General features: G+C 38.8%; 1 protein-coding gene across 5 annotated transcripts in view; it reads right to left on the reverse strand.

The window, feature by feature from the left end:
* Nucleotides 1-14,825, reverse strand: part of FILIP1 (filamin A interacting protein 1) — a 242,178-nt gene extending 227,353 nt beyond the window's left edge. For 3 of the 5 annotated variants that reach the window (XM_066253842.1, XM_066253799.1, XM_066253808.1), the window contains exons 1-2: nt 14,479-14,825; nt 4,714-4,898 (exon numbers count right to left, since the gene is read on the reverse strand). In XM_066253842.1, the coding sequence (XP_066109939.1) occupies nt 4,714-4,758 (45 nt within the window). In that variant the 5' untranslated portion in view covers nt 4,759-4,898; nt 14,479-14,825. The remainder of the gene's footprint in view (nt 1-4,713; nt 4,899-14,478) is intronic. The other 2 variants (XM_066253815.1, XM_066253823.1) reach the window with 1 other exon arrangement.
* Nucleotides 14,826-25,403: the final 10,578 nt, after the last annotated feature.

Below are 25,403 nucleotides of genomic sequence, written 5' to 3' on the forward strand. Positions count from 1 at the left end.
TCAGAGTACATTGACCCACTGGCCAGTCAGTTCCATGGGACAGGCCAGCTTGTTTCCAGCACACCTGCTGCTGTACGAGAAGCAAAGTGATTAATCTCTTCCTGTTGCTGCTAATATGAAAGTTAGGTGCAGGTCTGAAAGTCCAGACAGGGGGATCCCAGGGAAAATATGAACCCAGCCAAACTGATTAAACTAGGGGAAAAGCCAAGGGTCTAAACGGGAGAGTAAAGTTTGCTGTTAGAATTTCCATGAAAAGGTAAAATAAGTATGTGCCCCAAAATAAGAGAGAAAATACTATGTCAGTCCACAAGGGAAAGGAAAGAGAGGATATAAGAAAGAAAGCCACTGGGGAAAATGAAGCACCTTTGAACAATCCTAAGAAAATGGATTGCCTCCCATTGGCCCAGTTATTCAGAAAGCAAAGAAGGCAATCTTTAGTCAAGCAAGTAACCCAGTTAGTGGGAATTCAGAGTACCAAGGCCAGATGCCACAAGACCCCTGATGCTGAAGCAGGGAAGCAGCTGCCATTCAAGACCTTATGTTCTCAGAGTTGGCACAGAACAGCAAAGTGAGTTAAAAGATTAAGAGCACAAATTGAGAGTTCAATTGCTGGGACTCAAACCTTAGATCTGCCACCTGCTTGTTGGGGGTCCTTGGACAATTCCCTCAGTCTCCTTATCTATAAAATATAGGATACCTGAATATTTGCCTCATGGGATTGTCAGTACCTAATGCACAGAAAGCATTCATTAAATATTCTCTACGTTGTTATTTACTGTGATCATGTGATAGAAAGGCAATAGCCTAAGACATAGAGGCCTTTGTAACTTCTGCCAAATGATTTCTGTTTCCTCCTTCTAATACTGTCTTCTTTAAAATAATGAGATTGTGCCTGATCAATGGTGCTGCAGGTGTCAATCTGGCACATTGAGGTACTGGGTCCAAGCCCCAAGGTTGCAGCTTGAGCATGGGCTCATTTGTCTTGAGCACGGGGGCGCTGGCTTGAGTGTGGGATCATAGACATGATATCATGGTCTCTGGCTTGAAGCCCAGAGTCGCCAACTTGAGTAAAAGGTCACTAGCTCAGCTGGAGGCCTCCTCACCACCCCCCAGTCAAGGCACATAGGAGAAGCAGTTGATGAACTAAAGTGCCACAATTATGAGTTGATACTTCTCATCTCTCTCCCTTCCTGTTTCTGTCTCTCTTGCTTACTAAAAAAATAAAAATTAAAAACTAAATAAGGCCTTGGCCAGTTAGCTCAGTGGTAGAGCATCGGCCCAGGATGTGAATGTCCAGGGTTCAGATTCGTGGTCAGGGCACACAGGAGAAGCAACAATCTGCTTCTCCAACCTAACCCTTCCTTGTTCTCTCTCTCTCTCTCTCTCTCTCTCTCTCTCTCTCTCTCTCTCTCTCTCTTTCTTCCCCTCCTGCAGCCATGGCTTGACGGTTCAAGCAAGTTGACCCAGGCACTGAGAATGGCTCCGTGGAGCCTCCACCTCAAGCACTAAAAAGAGCTCATTGTTGGCCCTGGCCAGTTGGCTCAGTGGTAGAACGTCGGCCTGGCGTGCAGGAGTCCCGGGTTTGATTCCAGGCCAGGGCACACAGGAGAAGCACCCATCTGCTTCTCCATCCCTCCCCCTCTCCTTCCTCTCTGTTTCTCTTTTCCCCTCCCGCAGCCGAGGCTCCATTGGAGCAAAGTTTCCCTGGGCACTGAGGATGGCTCTGTGGCTTCTGCCTCAGGCGCTAGAATGGCTCTGATTGAGGCAGAGCGATGCCCCAGAGGGGCAGAACATTGCCCCCTGGTGGGCATGCCGGGTGCATCCCGGTCGGGCACATGCGGGAGTCTGTTTGACTGCCTCCCCGTTTCCAACTTAAGAAAAATACGAAAAAAAAGAGCTCATTGTTGAGCAAAAGCCCTAGATGGGCAGAGCATCATGCGTAGGGGGCTTGCCAGGTAGATCCCAGTTGGGGCACATATTAGAGTCTGTCTCTCTGTCTTCTTCCTCTCACTTAAAATAATAAAATAAAATGATGAGATTGTGCTAGATAACTGATTCTCAACCCTGGAGGCACATTAAAATCATATAAAAGCTTCTAAAATAGACCAATACTTGGGTACCTACTCAGGCCAACTTGAATCAGAACCTCTGGGGCATAGCTCGGGCAGCTGCATGTTTAAAGCATCCCAGGTAAATCTGATGCACAGTAAGTATTGAGAACTACAAGACTAGATGATCTGATAGCTCCAAGTGAGCTCAGAGTCTAGAGATTTCTGCCCTGTTAGTTCCCTGATGGGTATGGGTAGCTCTAAGACCAAAACTATATGGTCATCGATACTGTGAGACTCAGAGCCTCCATTTCTCCTTGAAATTAGACCAGGTACAGAGGTGCTAAGAGAACCAGGAGTTCATATAGATTGTCTCAGGTAATCCATGAATCAAGATTATAAACTCTTAATATCTTCCATTTAAGAGACATTAGTTAAAGATTAATGTGAAAATTTTTACTCAGTTTTTTGCCAAGAGAAATTTAGAATTGAGAAAAAATAATAATAAAAAATTAAAAACGTCCATTAGCCAACCAGTCAAGCCCTTTGGAAACAGAGGATATAACACTAATTCTTTCTTTCCTTTGGCACTGTTACACATTTTTACATAAAGACTGGCAATGACGAAAGGGAAATTCTGAGTTTATTTGTTGTAAGAATATCAGGAAAGATCATGTGAAAGAAACAGAGGGACTTGATGAATGTAATACACCACTTACTTTGTTTTCAATTAAATAGGTCTATGCCACAGAGAGAAGAGTATATTTGCTTCAGGAAGATGTTTAATGTGTCAGGTAAATAGAGGTGTAAGTCCTGTGCATTGCCTAGTAATGCGTGTATATAACTGTGTTGGGAAGATTGGGGTATGCTAATACAGCTGTGACCAGATACTGTCTTCCATTCATAAAACAGAATTTCTCAGAGGATAGAGATTCATTCTGTTATCTGTTCACTTCACATGAAAAATTCAGCTTCCTGAGAAATTTAATCCCACCACCTGAGATATTTGATACACTGGAAAAGTAGAATATTTATGGCCACTGGCATAAAAAAAAAAAGCAAAGCATTATTAGCTCCATCAAAATTTTACTAGAACTGCTCTTTCACCTCAGACACTTGCAAAAGTTAAATGCCATACGTGTAAAATAAAATGTCTTATGCCATTGTTCCACAGTAGCAAACCACTGGCTAAAAAGTATCAGGTAATTTTCCTTAAATTATATCAAGTCCTGTTCTTCTTTATTTTTTTTTCCAAGGAACAACATGCTGCCAGATTGATAACTCACTCCCTACACAGTCACTGGGAGCCAATAAGAGCTCTTCTATGGAATGAAACCCTCTGTCTCCTTCCTTACTGCCTCCTCCAACCAATACCACCAAGGCTACTTCAAGGAATATTGCTACCATCAGCTTGAATAAGTACGTTGTAGGATTCTGTCTTAAACATATTTAACAAACTGAATGCTTATGACCAAGACAGAGATCTGCAGAGCATTTCAACTCCTACTAAAGAAGGTGGAGTTCTGAGCTGTCAACAGGAGCAACAACAGACCAAAACCCCAATGGTATCAAAGGATCTGGCTACAGCAGTAGCCATAATAGCTCATAAATTCAAATGCTCCATGGCATCCTGTTCCAGGGAGCCAACTCAGCAATGTGGAAACCAAGAACCACACTGCTCCATCAGTAACTGGAAGAATAGCTTCTGCCATCCAGTGCCCCGGGCACAGCTCTTTCTATGTTGCCCAACTCCAAGGGCCACTGAAGCTTCTGGTGCCACTTCGGAACCCTGGAGAAGAGCCCCAATTGGCCTTTTGCCACTGAATCTCTTTGTTATTTGCTTGTAGTGAATTTCTTCAGACTGTAGGAGCAGCTGACCCCCTGCAGTGTCACGTTCATTAAAATATCTCACAGTCATCTAGGCGGAGATCTTCTTTGAACAACTGTCTACATTACAAGAAAGTGGTTAAAAATATGGGCTAAATAAGGTCAAGGTGCTTGAGTCTGAATTTCAAATCTACCACTAGGAAGTAACCATCTATAAGACTCATTTTTTTTATCTGCAAAACAGAGATAAAAATAGTGCCTCATAGGGTTGTTATGAGAAGTAAATAAAATCATCCATGTAAAGTGTTTGGCACAATGCCTGGCACAGAATAATCTCCAGTATATGTCAGCTATTATGTCATCTATAATTAAATTTAACTATAGAATACATATATTATATATATCTTTATTATTATTATATCATCTATTATTACTATTATATAATAATTGGGATTCTGATGTCCCAGTCATTAGAAGGAACATTTGGTGTGCTGGGCAGTGATCTATAAAATGAACAGAATATAGAAGGTGAGGAGATGTTACTCAAAGTTGAGGGGCCCCTGAAGAGTGAATTCTACCAAAGCAGCTGGCTTCCTTCAGTAACCAGAGAAACAACAGGCTGTGACCAAAGCAGTTGGTTTGGTGGTGTCCAAACCAGAAGATGATACCTATCAAGACAGCATGTGAAAGTTAAACTCATGTGTAAGGCCCTTCCCACGTTCAAATATCAGGCTGCTCTTCAAGCATGTGCCACTTACTGAACAGTTAAGAACTGAATACCTCCAGCATCCCATTTCAAAACTTATAGAATAATTAGGAAAAATCTGAGCTGGCAAACCTCTTTCAAGCTCCCCCTGGCAAGCAGACCATCTTTGTTTTCCATTAGTGTGTGTTGTCGTCACAGTAACTGCAAGGCTCCAAATACAGGCCGGTGGTGTCATTTCCTCATGTACTTAGGCTGCCACACTGAAATAGCATTATGAACTCAGCAATGTCTCTTCCTTTCCTGTTGTGCTGTGGTACCTGAGTCAAAGAAGCAGGCCCTAAAATGAGTTACTTAAGACATAAGTATATTAAAGAGATATGAGGAAAAATAAAGTCCATTTATCCCTATTACTGTATAGCCTACGACTCATGTATGTGAGAGAGAGACAGAGAGTGAAAACCTTATTTTTGCAAAGCTCTTTTAGATAAACAGGCAAGTTGGCAATAACTTGATTATCTTAGTAATGTCAGCAGCCTACTGTTTTCAATCAAACTGACTTTTGGCTTTAATCTTTGGCAAATCATTTTTTAAAGAATGTATTGGCTAACTCTGATAGGTCCATTTCATGGCTTTCCTACACCTTTTCCTTACAAAGATAAGCAGCAGGTAATGCATTTCTTCAAAGTAACTTGGAAAGATTGCAGTTATAATTATTACAAAATCAAAAAAAAAACAACTGCTTTCATGTGTAGACATATAAGGTCCTTGTCTACCAAAGCAACAATCATCATTTTCATCTATGTTTTGGTAAAGGAGGCAGGTGGCAGCATTTAAGCAAGAAAGAAACAAAACTCCTGAACCTTAAGGACTCAAGTCAGGTCACTTGAAATAAATTATGCTTTAACTTTAAAAATTCTTTTCAGTCTGCCTTTCACAGACCTCAGAGACACATAAATCACCCAATATTATGAACATTGACACCATTTCCCAAAAAGGAAAAGCAACACCAACATTCTTTTGGTTTTTCAGTGCTGCTGTGGCTTAAACAGAGCTCTCGGGGACTGGTGTGCTGCTTAATGTCATGTTTCTTCATCTCTTCGCTGGGACTTTCTCAAGTTCTGCAATCAGCTGGTTAACAGCCAACTATAGCTGCTCAACTCATGTTTGACTCTCCTTACTCTAAGTTCTTCCACAATTCACGGCACAGCCTCAGCTCCTGCTATAGGGAAGGCTGTGCTGTGCCTATAGCCTTTTCACATCTCTGTTAGCTGAAGAGGAAGACTGACCATTTAAGGAGAAAGAAAATAATCCAATATATTTATAGTTCCTATATTTATTCCCTAGAACCTTTAAAATGTATTTTATGGAGCTAGGAAAAATTCTTACCTTGTTTACTTTCTTTTCCTGCTTGTCTTTTTTTTTTCTTTTAGAGAGAGGCAGGGAGAGACAGACAAACAGAGAGAGTGAGACAGAGAGACATGACTATTGAATATCAAACATCAAGCTGTGTCTCTATGTGCCCTGAACAGGGATCAAACTGGCAAACTACCAAAGTATCCAGTCAGCGTTTAATCTTTCTATTGATTGATTTTTAGAGCAACAGAGAGAGGGAGGGGGGTGGGGGGAAAGGAAAGGGAAGCATTTATTTGTTGTTCCACTTAGTTGTGCATTCATTGGTTGCTTCCTGTGTGTGCCCTGACCAGGGATCAAACCCACAACCCTGTCATTTCAGGAGAATGCTCTAACCAACTGAGCTAGCTGGCCAGGGCTCCTTCCATTCTTCTTTTCTTTCTTCCTCCCTTCTCTCCTTCAATCTTTCTTTCAACAACAAGGTTTTCATTAGAGAATGATAATTATAAAGCTCAGTTTGCTTCATTTTCAGAAACTCATTTTTTCAATTGAGAAAAAAAAAAAGCAAAACAGGTCTAAACCATAACTACCCTACATAAGGTTTGTTGGCACTAACGCTACTAAGAAACTTCTCACTTATAAGAGTGTATCATATACATTCATTAATTTAAATATACAGAGCAGTCATCACCCCATAACATATACACACATATTTATGACATAACACTTTTTTTGGTCATCTTGAAATATGGTTTCTTATCATGTTTAAGAAAAGTGAATATGATTAAGGGCCATGAATAACAAGAATTTATTTCTATTTGGTAAAGTTGAAGCTAGCATGAGATGACCTTTTTTGGTCTTTTTATTTTTTATCTGTTACTAGGTTAGTAAAACAAAATAAATATCCAGGGGAAGAAATAAAGAATGATAAATTTAATAAAATATTCCTCCATAGAAGGAGTCTCTGTTTCCATATATTACCCAGTGTAGTCAGCTATAAAAGAGATACCCAAGCACTACATATAAACACACATTTATCTCCAAGTATAAATATAGAAACCATAAGATAGTTTATGCTGTCAGTGATTTCTGAGCTTTTTTAGTAATGATTCTACAAGACAGCAGACTGCTGAGTGATAAGGGAGGGTTAGAAATATAAATTCCATACTAAATTATTGGCTGGCATTCAAACTATGTCTGCATAGGGTACCCAGGAGCAAAATATGCCCCAGGCAGGATTCCAAATTTAAACAATGCATGCTTCTGCTTCTTCTATGATTCTATGAACTTGAGTTCACAGACTATCCGTAGCCAAGAATTTTGTGTGCAATAAAGATAACTATATTTACGGTGTAATAATAAAGCAATAAAAGCTCAAATGTATTGAAAGGTATACCAAGCAATTTTAAGTTTTATTAACTCATTTAATCTTCAAAACATTTGTATGAGGAAGGTAGTATTATTATCCTTGTTTTATAGTTGAGGAAACTGAAGCACAGGGAGTGATTTTTGCCCAGGGTTACTGTGAGCTGAAATCTGAATCCAGGACTACAATACAAGCCTTTCCTGCTAGAACATGTCCTTATTGTTATATCTTCAACTCAGATTAAGGGAAACAAAATATATTTTTCTAGCTTATCTTTTATTCTATTGCTATATGTATTAAAATAATTAATACATAAAAATGCTGCAGGCTTTTAACGTTATTTTTCTAACAGACTGTTACCAATCTTTTTTTCTCTTAACCTTTCTGCAGAAATTGATCTCAAACTAAGTTTGCCCTCTCACTTTCCATGATGCTGCTTTTCTACAACCCACATGTTTAGATAACTAAGATGAGACAAATTAGTGAAAATGAGGATTAAAGGCACTATAAAATTAGCCTGACCAGGTGGTGGAGCAGTGAATAAAGCATCGCCTGCGATGCTGAGGACTCAGGTTAGAAACCTCAGGGTCACAAGCTTGAGCCCAGGCTCACCAGCTTTAGCACAGGGTTTCTGACTTAAGCATGGGATCATAGACATGACCCCATTGTTGCTGGCTTGAGCTGAAAGGTTGCTGGTTTGAAGCCCAAGATCTCTGGCTTAAACCCAGATCTCTGGCTTGAGCAAGGAGTCAATGGTTTAACTGTAGCCCTCCACCCCCATCAAGGCACATATGAGAAAGCAATCCATGAACAACTAAGGTGACGCAACAAAGAATTAATGCTTCTCATCTCCCTCTCCCTTCATGTCTGTCTGTCGCTACCTGTCTCTCTCTCTCTCTGTCTCTCTGACTAAAAATCAAACAAACAAAAAAAAAAACCTCCGTAAAATGGTAACTTACAAAAAAAGAAACCATTATTAGTTTAGAATGTGTATTTTACCACAAAGTTTTACTTCTAGGAAATAAGTAAAAATTATAACCATAAGGAAACCACTGCTAAATGAATATATTCAATATTTCACAAATTTCATAGAGAAAATCTCATAGTGATTCTTACTGGACACTCATTTAGAAGAGTAATTTTAACCTCCTTGGCCATCTTAAAATATGACAAGAATGCTTTTCTTTTCATGTACACAAAAAGATTGCTTAAGAGTCAGGATTCATGCTCTGGCCAGGTAGCTTGGTTGGTTAGAGTATTGTTCTGAAGCACAGAAATTGCAGATTTGATCCCTTGTCAGGGCACATAGAGGAACAGATCGATGTTCCTGATTCCTGATTCTCACTCTCCCTCTTCCTCTGTATCTAAAAATCAATAAATTCATGATTCATACTTTATCTCACATAGTAAGGCTACAGGTTTGATGAGTGATTAAAGTAAAACAGAAATGTCTCTCTAACATCTCTGAAGAAAAAAAAAATCATGATATAACATTTAAGTATTTTAATGCTCACTACCAGATTCTAATTCATAATGACTAACAAATAAAGGAAGCCATAATTTAAATGAATAGTACCAAATGTAACTATAAAGGGAATCTGGTACCAAAAGATAATAAAAGTATATGCATTGTAGTATTGAAAGGTCTAGGTACATACACAAGACAGGCATGAATATATGTAGTCTTCCTATGTCCCCTTTTATGGTTCATTCCCGAGAGGTAAATCACTTCCACAATCAGGTACATGACCATAGTTACAATTATTTATAATTTTTCTAGGCACAGGAAAACTATGAAGCCTTTCTTAAGAAATATTTGAGATAGAAAGCTATTCCCCACAATTACAGTTTTTTTTCTTGGTTTTATATTTATCCAGCCTTTCTCACACACTCAGTGTCAGAAACCTAGAGCTAAAAATGTTGATAAGCCTGACTAGGCGGTGGCGCAGTGGATAGAGCATCGAACTGGGATGTGGAGGACCCAGGTTCCAGACCACAAGCTCGCCAGCTTGAGCGTGGGCTCATCTGGTTTGAGCAAAGCTCACCAGCTTGGACCCAAGGTCGCTGGCTTGAGCAAGGGGTTACTCAGTCTGCTGAAGGCTCGTGGTCAAGGCACATATGAGAAAGCAATCAATGAACAACTAAGGTGTTGCAACGCACAACGAAAAACTAAGAATTGATGCTTCTCATCTCTCCGTTCCTGTCTGTCTATCCCTATCTATCCCTCTCTCTGACTCTCTCTCTATCTCTGTACAAAAAAAAAAAAGTGTTGATAAAACATCTACAATGTGCCTGAGACTGAAAGCTTTAAAGCCAAGTGATACTTAGGGCAATGCTTTCTACCTAGTCATCTTCAGAAAATTATTCTGAATTTAGGCAAACCCTGCTCCAAACTACCCTAATTCAAACAGAGCACCAAACTGTCTACACTAAGAAGGAATCGCTTCTTCAGGGCATGGTTTTGGAAGTCGTTGTGAAAGTGGAAGGCACAGATCTGGGTTTTATAAAGTAAACAAATTCTCTACAGGAAAAGGGAAGAAAGGTGTCCCAAGCCTAGGGAGTAGAACAGGTGGGGGAGAACATTGAAACGTTCTGTGTGGTGTGTATGTTTGGAGAACGGCCCCAAATCTGAAATATCTGACGCAAGAGACAAATACTTGTTGTTGAATAGTGGGAGCTGAGACTAGAAAAGTTAAGGACGTGCCAGATGACGGAAGGTTTTCAAAATACCCAGCCTAGGTATTTGGCAGCAACAACAAGTCCCAGGAGATAACTGAAAAGTAAAGAGACAAGCATAGCAACACTTTGGGAAAATTAACCCCATGGTCATAGGCAAGGTGGTTTGGATAGAAATGAGGGGTAGGAGGAGGGCACTAGTGTTACAATCCAGACAAAGGTGGAAGGGAGGGCTTAGTGTGGCGGGAGACATGGCAATGGAATCCAACAACTCTCATGGTAAAAGGGAGAAGGGGGATTCCAAAATAACACAGAAATGTGAATTGAATGAACAGAACAGAATCAGCATGGTTCATGGAGAGTTTGTTCATATACTGGAGGAAAGTCCATGGTCTAACATGAGCTACTTTAGATTCTCAAGTGTAAACTTATAGCCATAAAGATGATACTCAGACCTGGCTGGTTGGCTAAATGGGTAGAGTGGCGGCCCGGCTATGGACGTCCTGGATTCTGATACCTGATCAAGTCACACAGGAGAAGTGAGCATCTGCTTCCCTCTCCCTTCCTCTCCTCCTTCCTCTAACCCTTCTCTCCCTCTTCCCCTCCCACAGCCAGTGGCTCAATTGATTTGAGCATTGGCCCCGGGCACTGAGGATAGGTCAGTTGATTCAAGCATAGGCCCCAGACAGGAGTTGCTGGGTGGATCATGGTCAGTGCACATGCAGGAGTCTGTCTCTCTATCTCCCCCTCTATTGCTTGAAAAAAAATAAAGGATGATACTCCTCAAAATTACAATTCATTAGAAACATGGTTTTCACTCAGGGCCAAATGCTGTACTCAGTTATATACACCCTGTTATACTGACTCCAAAAGAAATTACATGCCTAGAACTAATGGTAGATTAATTGATACAGCTGATAAGGGGGTAATATCCAAAATCTATAAAGTACTTACACAACTCAAAACCAAAAAATAAATAAATAAAAGGAGCAATCCAATTAAAAAATGGACAAAGCCTGACCAAGCGGTGGCACAGTGGATAGAGCGTCGGACTGGATGTGGATGACCCAGGTTCAAGAACCTGAGGTTGCCAGCTTGAGTGCGGGCTCATCTGGTTTGAGCAAGGCTCACCAGCTTGAGCGCTAGGTCGCTGCCTTGAACAAGGGGTTACTCTGTCTGCTGAAGTCCCACGGTCAAGGCACATATGAGAAATCAATCAAAAAAGAAATCAATCAATGAACAACTAAGAAACTGCAACGAAGAATTGATATTTCTCATCTTTCTCCCTTCCTGTCTGTCTGTCCCTATCTGTCCCTCTCTCTGACTCTCCCTGTCTCTGCCACAAAAATAAGTAAATAATAAATAATAAATAAAAAATGACAAAGACCTGAATAGACACTTCTCTAAAGAAGACATACAGATGGCCAAAAAGCATATGAAAAGATGCTCAATGTCAGGAATTATCAGAGAAATGCAAATTAAAACCACAATAAGATATTACATTGCACCTGTCAGAATGACCATCATCAATAAATCAACAAGTGCTGGTGAGGATGTGGAGAAAAGGGAACCCTTGTACACTTTTAGTGGGAAACAGACAAGTGTACCTACTATGGAAAGCAGTATGGAGTTACCTCAAAAAATTATGCCTATGACCCAGTGATTCCACTTCTAGGAATATGTCTGAAGAAACCCAAAACATTATATTCATTGCAGCATTGTTTACAATGACCAAGATTTGGAAGCATCCCAAGTGCTCATCAGATCAGTAGATGAGTAGATAAAAAAGCTGTGGTGGCCTGACCTGTGGTGGCACAGTGGGATAAAGCATTGACCTGGAACACTGAGGTCGCCAGTTCAAAACCCTGGGCTTCCCTGGTAAAGGCACATATGGGAGTTGATGCTTCCTGCTCCTCCCCTTCTCTCTCTCTCTCTCTGTTTCTCTCTCTCTCTCTCTCTCTCTCTCTTCTCTAAAAATTGAATAAAGTCTTAAAAAAAACCTTTTAAAACGTCATTAAAAAAAACTGTGGTAGTACTTTTGCTTGTTGGAGTACTACTCAGCCATGAAAAAGAAGGAAATCTTACCTTTTGCAACAGCATGGACAGACCTGAAGAGAATTAGGCTAAGTGAAACAAGCCAATCAGAGAAAGACAAAAACTATATGACTTCACTTATATGCCGAATCTAATGAACAAAGTTATAAACAAAATAGAAGCATACTCATAGATATAGAGAACGGACTGACAACTGTCAGAGGAGAGGGGATTGAGGGGCTGCGTGAAAACGTGAAGGAATTAGACAAAGAAAAAAACACTCATAAACATAGACAACAGTATGGGGATTACAGAGAGAAAATGGATTGGGGGAGGTAGTAAAGGGTAAATTGAGGAATAAATGGTGATGGAAGGAGACCTGAGTTGGGGTGGTGAACACAGTACAATGTACAGATGATGTATTTTAGAACTACCCACCTGAAACTTATATAACTTTATTAGCCAATGTCACCCCAATATATTTAATAATTTAAAAAATAAATAAAATAATATCCCAGGGACTAACTTGCAACTTCCCCAATCTTAAACAGCCTTGACTCAGAGATTTTTTAAAAAAAATAGATTTTGGCCTTACATGTACATTTGTAAGCCAACAATGTGACCCTTCCTAAGATAAAAACAAGAAAAATATAAAGCATTTTGTTCTAACTTTTAAAAACTCAAGAAGATACTTCATCACCACTAAGGCACCAGGAGTTCCATTCTCTGATACCCAAGGTTACCTGAGTGTGTTTCACACTATTACTTAAATCATTCACTATATATAACTAGCTTCATTTACTTTTTATATGAAGCTTTATTTATACTTTTCATATAATCAATTATAAAACATAATACATACTATGTATTTAATGTATGTACTATTTCACTTTCCTGTACATATGATATATATTAGCTTTAATTACATTTTTTAAAAATAGGAACATCTAAAGAAGGTTGATACCTTCTTATTTGTCAACAAACAACATGTTCAAAACTGATCTTGGGTAATTTCTTTTTTTTTTTTATTATTTTTTTTTATTTTTTTACAGAGACAGAGAGTGAGTCAGAGAGAGGGACAGACAGGGACAGACAGACAGGAATGGAGAGAGACGAGAAACATCAATCATTAGTTTTTCATTGTGCGTTGCAACACCTTAGTTGTTCATTGATTGCTTTCTCATATGTGCCTTGACCGCGGGCCTTCAGCAGACTGAGTAACCCCCTGCTGGAGCCAGTGACCTTGGGTTCAAGCTGGCAGGATTTTTGCTCAAACCAGATGAGCCCACGCTCAAGCTGGCAACCTCGGGGGGTCTCGAACCTGGGTCTTCCGCATCCCAGTCCGATGCTCTATCCACTGTGCCACCGCCTGATCAGGCGGTAATTTCTTTTTTTAACTTGACAAAATAAACTCAAATAATTTTTTTAAAATATTCATCTGTATCTTCTTTGATATTCTCCTTAAATTAGAATATTCATTTAAATTATTATGTTCATTTAAAGGAAAAAACTTCTTATACAAATCCAACCCAAATATAGACACCAGGTGTCAACAGTAAACACATCACCAATGTACAGACATAATGTTTGTCAGATCCAACGTGAAGTTGTTCATTCTAAGCAATTCTGAGAAAAGTGCATGACAATTCACGGAAGGGGAGAGAATATACTAACAGATGAAAGGAGCATTTCCTTCACTCTATAATAAACACACTATACACCCATTCATACAACTTAAGAAAAGATTTGTTCTAATAAATTCAGTTTAGTTTTAAAAATCAGAATCTGTTTTATCCTTGTACAAGCGATTACTCAATTTGGCTTTATTTTTCATGCAAAATAATATTATCCTGAGTAGTATGTATTCAACAACGGCAAAAGTGGTGATTTAATACCAGGCATATTTTGTGCCTAGTCAGAAGCATTTGGGGTGGCTGTAACGTAATGAAGTCAGCAACAGCACAATGTGTACCAGTGTAATCAGAGAATCAGGCAAAGGGAAAAGCAGATAGCAAGTCAAAAGTACAGCAGCACAAACACCATATAGAAGAACTCTTCCTTCCATTTACCACACAAGCTGCTCAGCTTGTTTCAATAAATGACTTATTTTGCCTGTAGGGAAAATACCCCTTCCATTGGTTAGCCATCCTAATTGTAAAAGGCACTATGAAATCGTCCTTTGTCACATATTTCTGTTACCTGCCGAAGAATGATAACTTGGCTAAATATTTTGATGGCTATTAAAACATAATCTTTGTGTTTAAAAAAGAAGCAGTATAATTCTGAGAAAGACATGATGTTTCTGGTCCTTTAAAAATAATTCACAATGATTATCATAATTCCTAAATGTGTTATCACACAGTGGAACAGTAAGAATCAAAGGAAACAACAACACAGAATCGGAGAGACCTCTCTTCTTACGGAAGCAGAAATTTCTTAAAAGTGTAAGTAACTATTTATTTTGCTCTTACCTGATGGCAGCTCGTTTAACCAAAGGTATGTCCTTTATGGAGGTAGCTTATCCTTTGAAGAACTCAGTGGCTTGTCCCACAGCCCAGGAGAGACTGGAGTCCTGGAAAACTATCCAGCCCAAAAGAATACAGAGGAAAAAGCTTTTCCCACTTTCTTTTCCAGGACTAGCCAATAGCTGGAATCATGCAGGAAACTGAGTAGAGAGAAGGGGAAAGCAGCTTCTTCTCCCTGAAATCCTGATCAGCAGAAATTGGAAGCTGTTGTCTATCTCCCACCCAGACTTTTGTTTAAAAGTTTTTTCAACTGTTGCTAGGTGTTGTTGGGTTCTGAGATTAGGTTTCCCGTCTTCTGCTCCCTTCACAACACCGTCAGAGCAATGACTTTGTTGAGGAGCTGGCTTGCGCGTGCTATATTTAACCCGTGTTCTCAGCAAGTCAAGCCTGTCAACAGCTGAGAAGTTTGGAGCCGGCTTTACTCAGTTCCTCGGCAGCTGGGTTATCAGTGGATATAGCTCGGCTTGCCCTGTAAAAGATTGCAGGGAAACCGGCAGCCCCTTTTTAAGGACTTTAGAAGTAATTATTATTTGAAGCTCTTAAATACAGATTGTGACTTGGGACTTAAGTTTTAAAATCTAAAAAGAATCAAAGAGCAGCAGCTGTCTTAAGTAGAGCATTTTATCAATACAAGACTCTTCTCAGGCTTTCTTAGATAAATGTTTTTAAATTTTAAAAAAGTTTTTAAGAGTGTATCTCAACTGTTGGAAAAAGTCACAATAACAGATTATTTCCAGTTTTTATAATATATTGATGTGTTATATTCATAGCTAGGTGACTGACCCAGTCTTATTGGACCTGACCAGCTTATATACCTGAATGTTATAAAAATAAGTTACCATGAAGGACTGCATGTAACATTGTGTTTTGAACAAAGTGAAGTTAAGAAAGAAAATCTTAGCACTCTCACTCAGGTCATTCATTTAGAGTAAGAAATGGAGCACACCCCAGGAAAACCAAGACCGGAGACACCTCCAGTCCTGCCAGCCTTGCCTCACCATTAACCCTCCAGCCTCCAAAGCCAGAGAAGGGTCACTTCTACCCTGAACTCCAACATGAAGAATGTCTCAAGAAATTTTAATTTGCTTTATTCTATATAATAATATAGTATAAATCTTCCCAGATTAGAACACATAGGAAAAAAAAGTGTTAACTAGTTCTTGGAACTGTCTTACTAATTACTTATGTGAAATTAACACATAAGTAAAAAGAACTGAGAGAGATCCTTTTAGCAACTGCTAACTACTTTAGGGACACACACACACACACACACACCCCAATATTGCATAACACACTAGAACATTGCTCTGACAAAAATCTCACCAATACCATTATAAAGGTGACCCGTCTTTCTGAGATCAATTTATTACTTTAAAGAAAACCTTTTTTTGACATACAAACTGAAATTGGACCAAGGAGACATTTAAAGGCATGAAATTAATATCTTAAGTGTTGCATGTTTGCAATTAGTGGCTTATATGCTGATTAACCCTAACATCTCCCTGGTAGGGAAGGCTACCACTTTTCACAAGGAGTGTGTGTGTGTGTGTGTGTGTGTGTGTGCATCCTTTTTAAATAAAGGACCCTCATCTCCAAGGTTAGGTGACCTCCAACACCTTAATCCATTAGAAAATGTCTCAGTTCTTCCCATCTCAGCCACCACACTAACAGCATTCATTTTCTCCTCTTAATTTATTTACTACTATTCACATATAAAATTGTATTTGTTCAGATTCTTAGTCTTTCTGGGTCTGCGCCAACCTTGATTAAAAAAAAAAAAGACTTCTATTAAGATGAAAGCATTCTTATATGAGATTAACTGACTTCTCTAGAACACTAATGGATCTTTTAGAAACAATTTATTCCCAAGTCCTAAAAAGTGGGTTTTGACAGGAGACGGAAGTATGTGACTAGGCTATGAGATACCGTATTTCCCCATGTAGAAGATGCACTCTTTTTGAAAAACCTGGGGTCTAAAAACTGGATGTGTTTTATACAGTGGTTGTTGATTTATTTAAGAAGTGTGGCATTTCACGTGCCATTGATGGAACTGAGGACGAGGCAATATATGAAGACAGTGATTCATCATCAGACACAGATGAGGACAAGCTAATGGATAGGAGTTTTGACAGTGATGAAGAGCTGTATGAATTTTATAATGAATAACACTTGAGTTCAATAACTCTATGTAATACATATTTTTTCAAATTTCGAGCCCCAAAATTAAGATGCATCTTATATATGGGAGCGTTTTACACATGGGGAAATACAGTAGTTCAGAATCACCAGGAGAACTTTTTAAAAAATTACAAAGGGGTGGTATCTGGGGAGATTATTGTTTGAAAATGCTAATAACCCAAACACATATCTCATATGCAACAGCCCCAGGTTGAAAACCACTTCACTAAAAAGGGCTCACTTTACCCCTACTCAGAGTTCATTTTACAGATGTCTCCCAACCAAAATGAAGCAGAGCAGTTTGTAACCAAAGTCAAGATAACCCACTTGGCATCTACGGGCCTAAATAATGTCATCTACATGGTGATAGTTATTTCTTCCGTGACTATCCAGATAATAACAGTTTTCAATGTTTTTGGATTTTTTTTCCTTTTTTTTTTTTTTAATTTTTTTTTTTTTTATTTTTCTGAAGCTGGAAACGGGGAGAGACAGTCAGACAGACTCCCGCATGCGCCCGACCGGGATCCACCCAGCACGCCCACCAGGGGCGACGCTCTGCCCACCAGGGGGCGATGCTCTGCCCCTCCGGAGCGTCGCTCTGCCGCGACCAGAGCCACTCTAGCGCCTGGGGCAGAGGCCAAGGAGCCATCCCCAGCGCCCGGGCCATCTTTGCTCCAATGGAGCCTCGGCTGCGGGAGGGGAAGAGAGAGACAGAGAGGAAGGAGGGGTGGGTGGAGAAGCAAATGGGCGCTTCTCCTATGTGCCCTGGCCGGGAATCGAACCCGGGTCCCCCGCACGCCAGGCCGACGCTCTACCGCTGAGCCAACCGGCCAGGGCTGATTTTTTTTTTCTTTAATAAAAATCTAGTCCCCCACCAATGGTTGTCTTTAAACCTTGGTTAAATGGATTAGCTGTTCATCATTACTATTAGTTTATTTTAAACAATATATTGATAAGCAATATACAAAATACTTCATATTTGCTACCTTCAGGTTATGTTCTTTAATTATACTCGGTATATGTGATTGTATGATTCAGTATTCCACAATAAGCTGCCTCTTCTCATTTTCTTCCTTTGCCCCTCCCCCCCACCCCACACTGACCTCCCCACACCCTACCCCCACCACACACACACCCATTCTCTATCTCTCTTATAAAGTGAATTTATTTTGAAGGTTTTCCCCACAGGAATGTTTATTCAGACAAAAGCATTTCCTACATAATCCACAGAGGAAGTGGTGCCATTAAGAACTTTTAGAAATTTGTGTTTTGTATACAGTCAACAAGGAACTGATTTTTCAACGCATTATTAATACATTACTGTTCAGTGGTATCCTTTTCCCACAGTCTTAAGGTGAACATTATGAAAACTTCTGATAAACTTACAACTAAAGCTAAATTTCCCAATTTCAAAGATTAGTCAATGAAACATTTTAATAAGAAGATAGATTAATGTTATCAGTGAGAAAAAAGCAAATTAAATAAGAGAGTTGGCATATTATCTCTACATCCATTTCTAAAACAAAATTTTACTGCATTGTTCATTTAAAGAGGCATGGTGACTTTTTTTGATTTTTTTTTTTTTTTGACAGACAGAGAGAGAGTCAGAGAGAGGGACAGATAGGGACAGACAGACAGGAATGGAAAGAAATGAGAAGCATCAATTCTTCATTGTGACACCTTAGTTGTTCATTGATTGCTTTCTCAGATGTGCCTTTATTGGGGGTGGGGAAAACTATAGCAGAGACAGTGAACCCTTGCTCAAGCCAAGAACCTTGGCTCAAGCCAGTGGCCTTAGACTTCAAGCCAGCAACCTTTGGGCTCAAGCCATCCACCAAAGGGTCACGTTTATGAACCCACGCTCAAGCCAGAGACCCCCTCAGTCAAGCTGGTGAACCTGTGCTAAAGCCAGATGAGCCCACACTCAGGGTGGCAACCTCGGGATTTTGAACCTGGATCCTGAGCATCCAAGGCTGACGCTCTATCCCCTGCACCACCATCTACCTTGTCAGGCATGGTGAATTTTTTAAAGTAAAAAGTCAATAAATTATTTAATACACCAGTGAGGAGAAAGATAGACATTTGCTTCAAAACAATGTTCAGAGGAGGAGGGATCAGAAGAAGAGTTTCCAAACAAACATGCCCTGCTATTGTTTATTGCCTGGTTCTAAGACTTAAGTGTAAGCTCCCACATAGCAGAGGATGTTTCCTATTTGTCTTGACTGAGAACTTTAGTGCCATAGTAAGTGTGCAATAGATGAGAATGATTGAATGAGCAAATAAATATATAAAAGATTAAAGAAGGGATTAAGAAAACTTCAGAGTATATTATTTATAAATGTATGAAAAATGCCTCTAGGCTCTCTGGACAGAGTCATTATTTGGCTACATATTACAAGTTGTAGAAAAAAATTTTAGATTGTGAACTAATTACTTTGAATTTTTTTTTAATTTCAAAGGAAAGTAATAGATTCTAGGATAATAATAAAAACACCTATACAACACTAACTATATGCCCAGTAGAGTTACCCACTTACTTTTCACAATAATCCAGTGAAGTAGGTATTATTATATTATTACAGTCTGTCCTCCATTTTACAAGCAAGAAAACTGAGGCATAGAGTTATTAAGTAGCTTGACTGAGGTCACATGCTAGTAAATAGCAGAACCAGAATTTGAACAAGGGAGTCTGGTTCCCAAAATTTGTGTTTTAACCACCTCACTGCCTCTTACATTTAATAGTCACATTAGCTGGTTCTTAGTGATCACTGAGAATCAAAACATAGAGACTGCCTGACCTGTGGTGGCGCAGTGGATAAAGCGTTGACCTGGAAATGCTGAGGTTGTCAGTTCGAAACCCTAGGCTTGCCTGGTCAAGGCACATATGGGAGTTGATGCTTCCAGCTCCTCCCCCCTTCTCTCTCTCTGTTTCTCTCTCTCCCTCTCTCTCTCTCCTCTCTAAAAATGAATAAATAAAAAATTAAAAAAAAACATAGAGACTTCACTCTGCTTGAATATATATGCTTCTGACCAAAATATATATTTAAAATTCCACAGCTTTGAGGCAAATAGGGGGAAAAAAAAGGTGGCAAAATTTCATGGTTACATAGTAAAATAAAAGCTCATTGAAACTGAAGTCTTGTTGAATGCCAGAGAAGAGAAAATTAGACTGAAGAGAGATAATTGCTTGAGGAAAAAAAGGTCTATTTTTAAGCAAAGGATATGAGCTATTCAGTATTCTCTTTAGAACAAACAATGCATGATGTTTTGTGATGAATGAGTTCACTGCTTAATGAGATTCTAAAATTACATTCTAAAAATTTAATTTTGGCCTGTGATTTGATAAGCAATTTTAAAATGTTTATGAGCTATGAATTCACAACCAAAACTTTCCAAAGATGTAACCAACAATGAGGAAAATATTTGGGGGGGGGGACCATTATACATTAGCTAGATCTTTGGTATCATAATGATATTCTGTTACACTTACTATAGTTAGACTTTACAATATGAAAATACTTGCACTCTCTATTAAACTAGCTACACATCTATTTAGATTTTTATAAACTTTTAAAAGAAATGGTGCTCATATTTTTAAATATCTGTTTAATATTCACTATACAATAACAACTTTGTCCCCATTACAAATAACGTAAAAACTATCACACCCACATTTATTAATAAAAGCTTCAATTGAATTATTTATTTTTCCAACAGTTTCCCAAAAAAGCCAAAATTAGTTTTTTTAAGTTATAAGATTATAATATTTTTATCTGAGTAAAATGAGCATTTACATGCATATATCAGACCTTAAAATTCCTACTTCCTTGTTTATGTGCTTGAAAGTGGGTTACTAGAACTTAATCTTGAAAGTTATTATAGAACCATAATCACAGCCAGTGAAAAGTCACTATACTTTGAACTTTCAGTTTCCTCCAATGGACTCTGTATTTACAATCGCCCCTTCCAAGTCCATGAAAGAGCAGTCTTCTCCTTTGTTTCTCTGGACTTGGGGTAGTTTCTGATTAGACCAAATGTCCAAAATTGCAATTCTTTGCTGTTTCCAAATAAACTCATTTTGCTGGAGAAATAGCTGGTGGTCTATTTATTCAAGGTCATCAATATGTAATGCGTAAGGGTCCTTACCCTCTGAAATATTTACAGGTAAAATCATACAGTGTCTGAGATTTGCTTCTAAATAATCCCGTGTAGGGAGAGGAAAAGAAATGGGTAAGAAGATAATGAAACAAGATTGGCCATAAGTTGAAAATTATTGAAGCTGGGTAATGGGCAACTATTATTCTACTCTCTCTACCTTCATATAGGTTTACTTTTTCTATAATAAAGTGTCTTCAGAATAAGACTTACTATCTGGCACATAAGTCGATATTCAATAATGTTAGTTATTATTTTAATTATTTACTATTAATACAACTGTCATCTTAAAATAGCTATATAAGCTGAACTCTTAGGATCCACCTGAGTCCACATGGAAGTCACATGGAATTTCACTGACGTTATGAGATAGTAAGACAATTGGATTCATAAGATTAATACAAACTAATAACAACTGAGATCAAAAGTTGAACAAGAAAAAAAGTGAGAAAGGCCTGCCTGAGGCAAATTAGTCCTAAAACCACTAGAGAAAAAGGCTTTATATTGCTTTCATCAACAAAAATTTATCAACATATTTTTCTGCCTATCTAATAATAAAAGAGAAAATACCAAAAAATGCAAGATGTCTAAAATATATCAAGAAAGCAAAAGCTGTAAACCAACAGAGGTGATTAGGAACAGGAAATGTCATCACAAGGGTTAAACACTCAGGATAAAACATCCAGGGTAGAAATGCTCGGAAATATTTGAATTTGGTATCCATTTTATAGCTGAGCAGGCCCTCATATGCCTAATATTTGCTTTCCTTACTGCTTTCTTCTGATAATGGGATAATAATTTACCTCCTGGGAGAGCTGGAACAAATAATCAAGGACAGGAAACTATTTGAAATGATGAAATATCTAAAAATTTTGCACCTTGACACTTTCCTTTCAGTCTCTTAACTTGAGCACTACAAGGTAAGTCAACCACAAGATAAAATGATGAAGAAAGTTCTTTAAGAAGCCTAGTGTTAAATAAATATAATGTAAAAATAAATGTAGAAATTGGAATTTTTAGGTAGAGTGAGATAATAAAATGGTAAATAAATATTACAAAGAAGTAATTTTTTAAAAAACAAATGAACTTCATAAGAAAATTGCAAATTTCTTGTTGACTCTTCAACTATTATAAATAATACTAAAAAATATTAAATTATTTAATGAATTGAAAAGAAATTCACTGAAAGCAAAAACAGCATGTAATAAATAGCATTAATGAATTATTTAATTATCTCATTGAATAACAGGGATTAAGTTACATAGATATGCTATACATATAGATGTTCCATTTCACACCATGCATTTGTATTTCTACAGAAATACAGAAAACATACATATATATGTATATATGTATATGTGCATATTTATATCTGAAATATATAAACCATAATAATTACAGGTTAATCTTTCCCTATGTTGTCTAATTTTTTAATTGATGTTTTCCTAATAGAAAAAAATTAAATTATTTAAAATCATTTTTTCACTAGGGTGGTTTTACAGTATTTTACTGAGATGAGACTTGAAGATCAATGCTTTATATAACTTACCTTTCTTGTTACTACTCAGGATGTCAATAAATTTGCCTCAAGATAATGTAATAATTAAACAAACAAACACAGCTGAATTTTGTCTGATGAGAGTCTGGCATTCAGATTCATTAGTTGAATTCCTTTTACTATTTGCTCACAAGAAAACCGTAAAGGCCATCTTTGCATTATTCTTCAAAATGAACTATAGTGATGTTGCTTTCCATGCTTTTTTTACTCTTTTATTCTTTTTTTTTTTTTTTTTTTTTTTTGCGAGAGAGAGGGACTGTACGGACAGGCAGGAAGTGAGAAAGATGAGAAGCATCATTCTTCATTGGGGCACCTTAGTTGTTCATTGATTGCTTTCTTATATGTGCCTTGACCAGAGGGCTACAGCTGAGCCAGTGACCCCTTGCTCAAGCCAGTAACCTTGGGCTCAAGCCAGTGGCCCAGGGCTTCTAGCCAGCGACCATGGGGTCATATCTATGACCTCACACTCAAGCCAGCAACCCCGCACTCAAACCAAATGAGCCCGCGCTCAAGCCAGGGACCTAGGGATTTTGATGCTGGGTCCTCTGTGTCCCAGACTGACACTCTATCCACTGCTCCACCACCTAGTCAGGCTCTACTTTTTTATTCTTCGGTCTTCATAACATATATCAGAATTATTCACATTATATCATTGCATTTGTTTCTCCTGTGACATTTTTCCTCTAAGCCACAGATTGTGTTTAGGTTCTGCGTGGACATTTTGTGAGCTGCCTTGAGGAAGTATTTTCACCTGTAGGGTTTACCTGAAGAAAGGTTCCAGCCACTGTACTGCTGTTGAACTAAAGCAATAGGGGACAAAAAAATACTTGCTGCACTTCCTCAGCTATATCTGGAATATGACATCACTATCTGAATATGTCTTTTAATAGAAAGAACTCTGGGGAAAAGGATACTTTGCTCTGACCTCAACTAGTGAAATGATTTTTTAAAATGATTTAATCCCTCTGTGCCTATTTTCTCAGTTGTCAAGTGAAGATAATGGTATTTCATCTACACACCCCACCACCAGTCTGTACCTTTCACCATCGTCACCACCAGCAGCAGCATTACCACCAGCATGGCTGCCAGTCAGAGTTCATAAGATGATGGGGAGCCAGTGCTCTATGTGTGGGAATGGAGAATGAAAGGGAAGAGAACGCAATAGCACTGTTGGGGCTCACCACCATCAATTTTTATTATTTAAAATAATTTTCATTGCCTAAAATTGTATTTGTTACCTAAAATGTGTTACTTGGTATTTAGGGGGGGTTGTGTTTGTTTGTTTGTTTGTTTTTATGTGAGAGGGAGAAAGAGAGACAGACTCCTGCATGCACCCTGACCAGGATCCACCCAGTCATCTCATCTTGGGCTGATGCTCAGACCAACTGAGGTATCTTTAGCACCTAGGCTGATGCTCGAACTAATCGAGCCACTTGTTTTGGGAGGGGAGAGGGAGAAGAAAAAGAGGGAGGGGAAGAGAAGTAGATGGTTGCTTCTCATTTGTTCCCTGACAAAGGATTGAACCTGGGACTTTCGCAGGCTGGGCTGACACTTGGTCCATCGAGCCAACCAACCAGGGCCAAATGTGTTACCTGTTATAAGCTTTGTTTCTAACATAAACATATTTTTATAAAACATAATTTATTGTTTATATTTTTATACCTAATTCTAAACTGTTAAAAACACTATAGCTTTAGCCAGCTGGCTCAGTGGTAGAGCGTCCACCTGGTGTGTGGAAGTCACCGGTTCGATTCCCAGCCAGGACACACAGGAGAAGTACCCATCTGCTTTTCCACCCTTCTCCTTCTCATTTCTCTTTATCTCTCTCTCCCTCTCCTGCAGCCAAGGCTCCACTGGAGCAAAGTTGGCTCGGGGCAATGAAGATGGCTCCATGGCCTCCGCCCCAGGCACTAGAATCGCTCCTGTTGTAACGAAGCAATGCCCCAGATAGGCAGAACATCGCCCCTGGTGGGCATGCCAGTTGGATCCCGGTGGGGTGCATGCAGGAGTCTGTCTCTCTCTCTCTGCCTCCCTGCTTCACACTTCAGAAAAAAAGAAAAAAGAAAAAAAACTGTAAAATAGGTAAAAATGGGAAAGCAGCACTGTTTCTTTTCAAAAATTGATTCAATTAGTTGTATCCTTGCTAATGGAAAAACAAATATTACAGTTCTAAGGCCAAATTTTGCTCATGCATTCCAACAAATAATATTCTAATCTATGTCTGCACATGCTTAGAAATTCTCTCATCTGTAAAGCAAGTGCATTAGAATGTCAGTTTAGCTGACAGTATTTATCAGAGAATGAATACATGCATTATGGAAGCAGTGAACTTGAGCTACACACCAAACCTATCAACCTCCAGATGTTTCCAGATTATAAATAAGTAGATGGGAATGAGAGTCTGGCTTCAAGGAGGGAGCTGACAATGAGTGGTGGCAGGAGCAGAGCTCATCCTGGTGCTGATTCAGACCTGCAAACAAGAGGATGGTCCAACTCCAGATCAGTGTTCTCCACAAAACAGACACTCCAGGTTTGTCTTTGTGGGGGTCAATCAAAATCTGCTGTAGAATTTATGTAATGAACAAATGGGGAGCTCTCTCTCTGTAAGACACTCTTAAAGTGATGATTCTCAAGGGAGACCATTTTTTGTCCCTCAGCGGACATTTGATTTTATCTGCAGACCTTTTTGTTGTCACAACTGAGGAATGCTATTGGCAGCCAGCGAGAAGAGGCCAGAGATGCTGTTAAATATCCTACAACTCACTAAACAGCTGCCCCAATAAAAGAATGATCCAGCCAAAATGTCAATAGTTCCGACACTGAAAAACCCCACAGGCACTAGAGAATTAAAAACCAATAATACAGACAAGAACCACCCTCGAGACTCTGGTAATGAAGTTAAGGCAGGTACACCATAAAATAGGCAAAGCAAGAAGAGCTATGATAACTATATGGAGGGAAAATTGCTTATAGTTTCAGG

Source organism: Saccopteryx bilineata, chromosome 1 (genome assembly GCF_036850765.1).
Source record: "Saccopteryx bilineata isolate mSacBil1 chromosome 1, mSacBil1_pri_phased_curated, whole genome shotgun sequence".
Taxonomy (NCBI): domain Eukaryota; kingdom Metazoa; phylum Chordata; class Mammalia; order Chiroptera; family Emballonuridae; genus Saccopteryx; species Saccopteryx bilineata.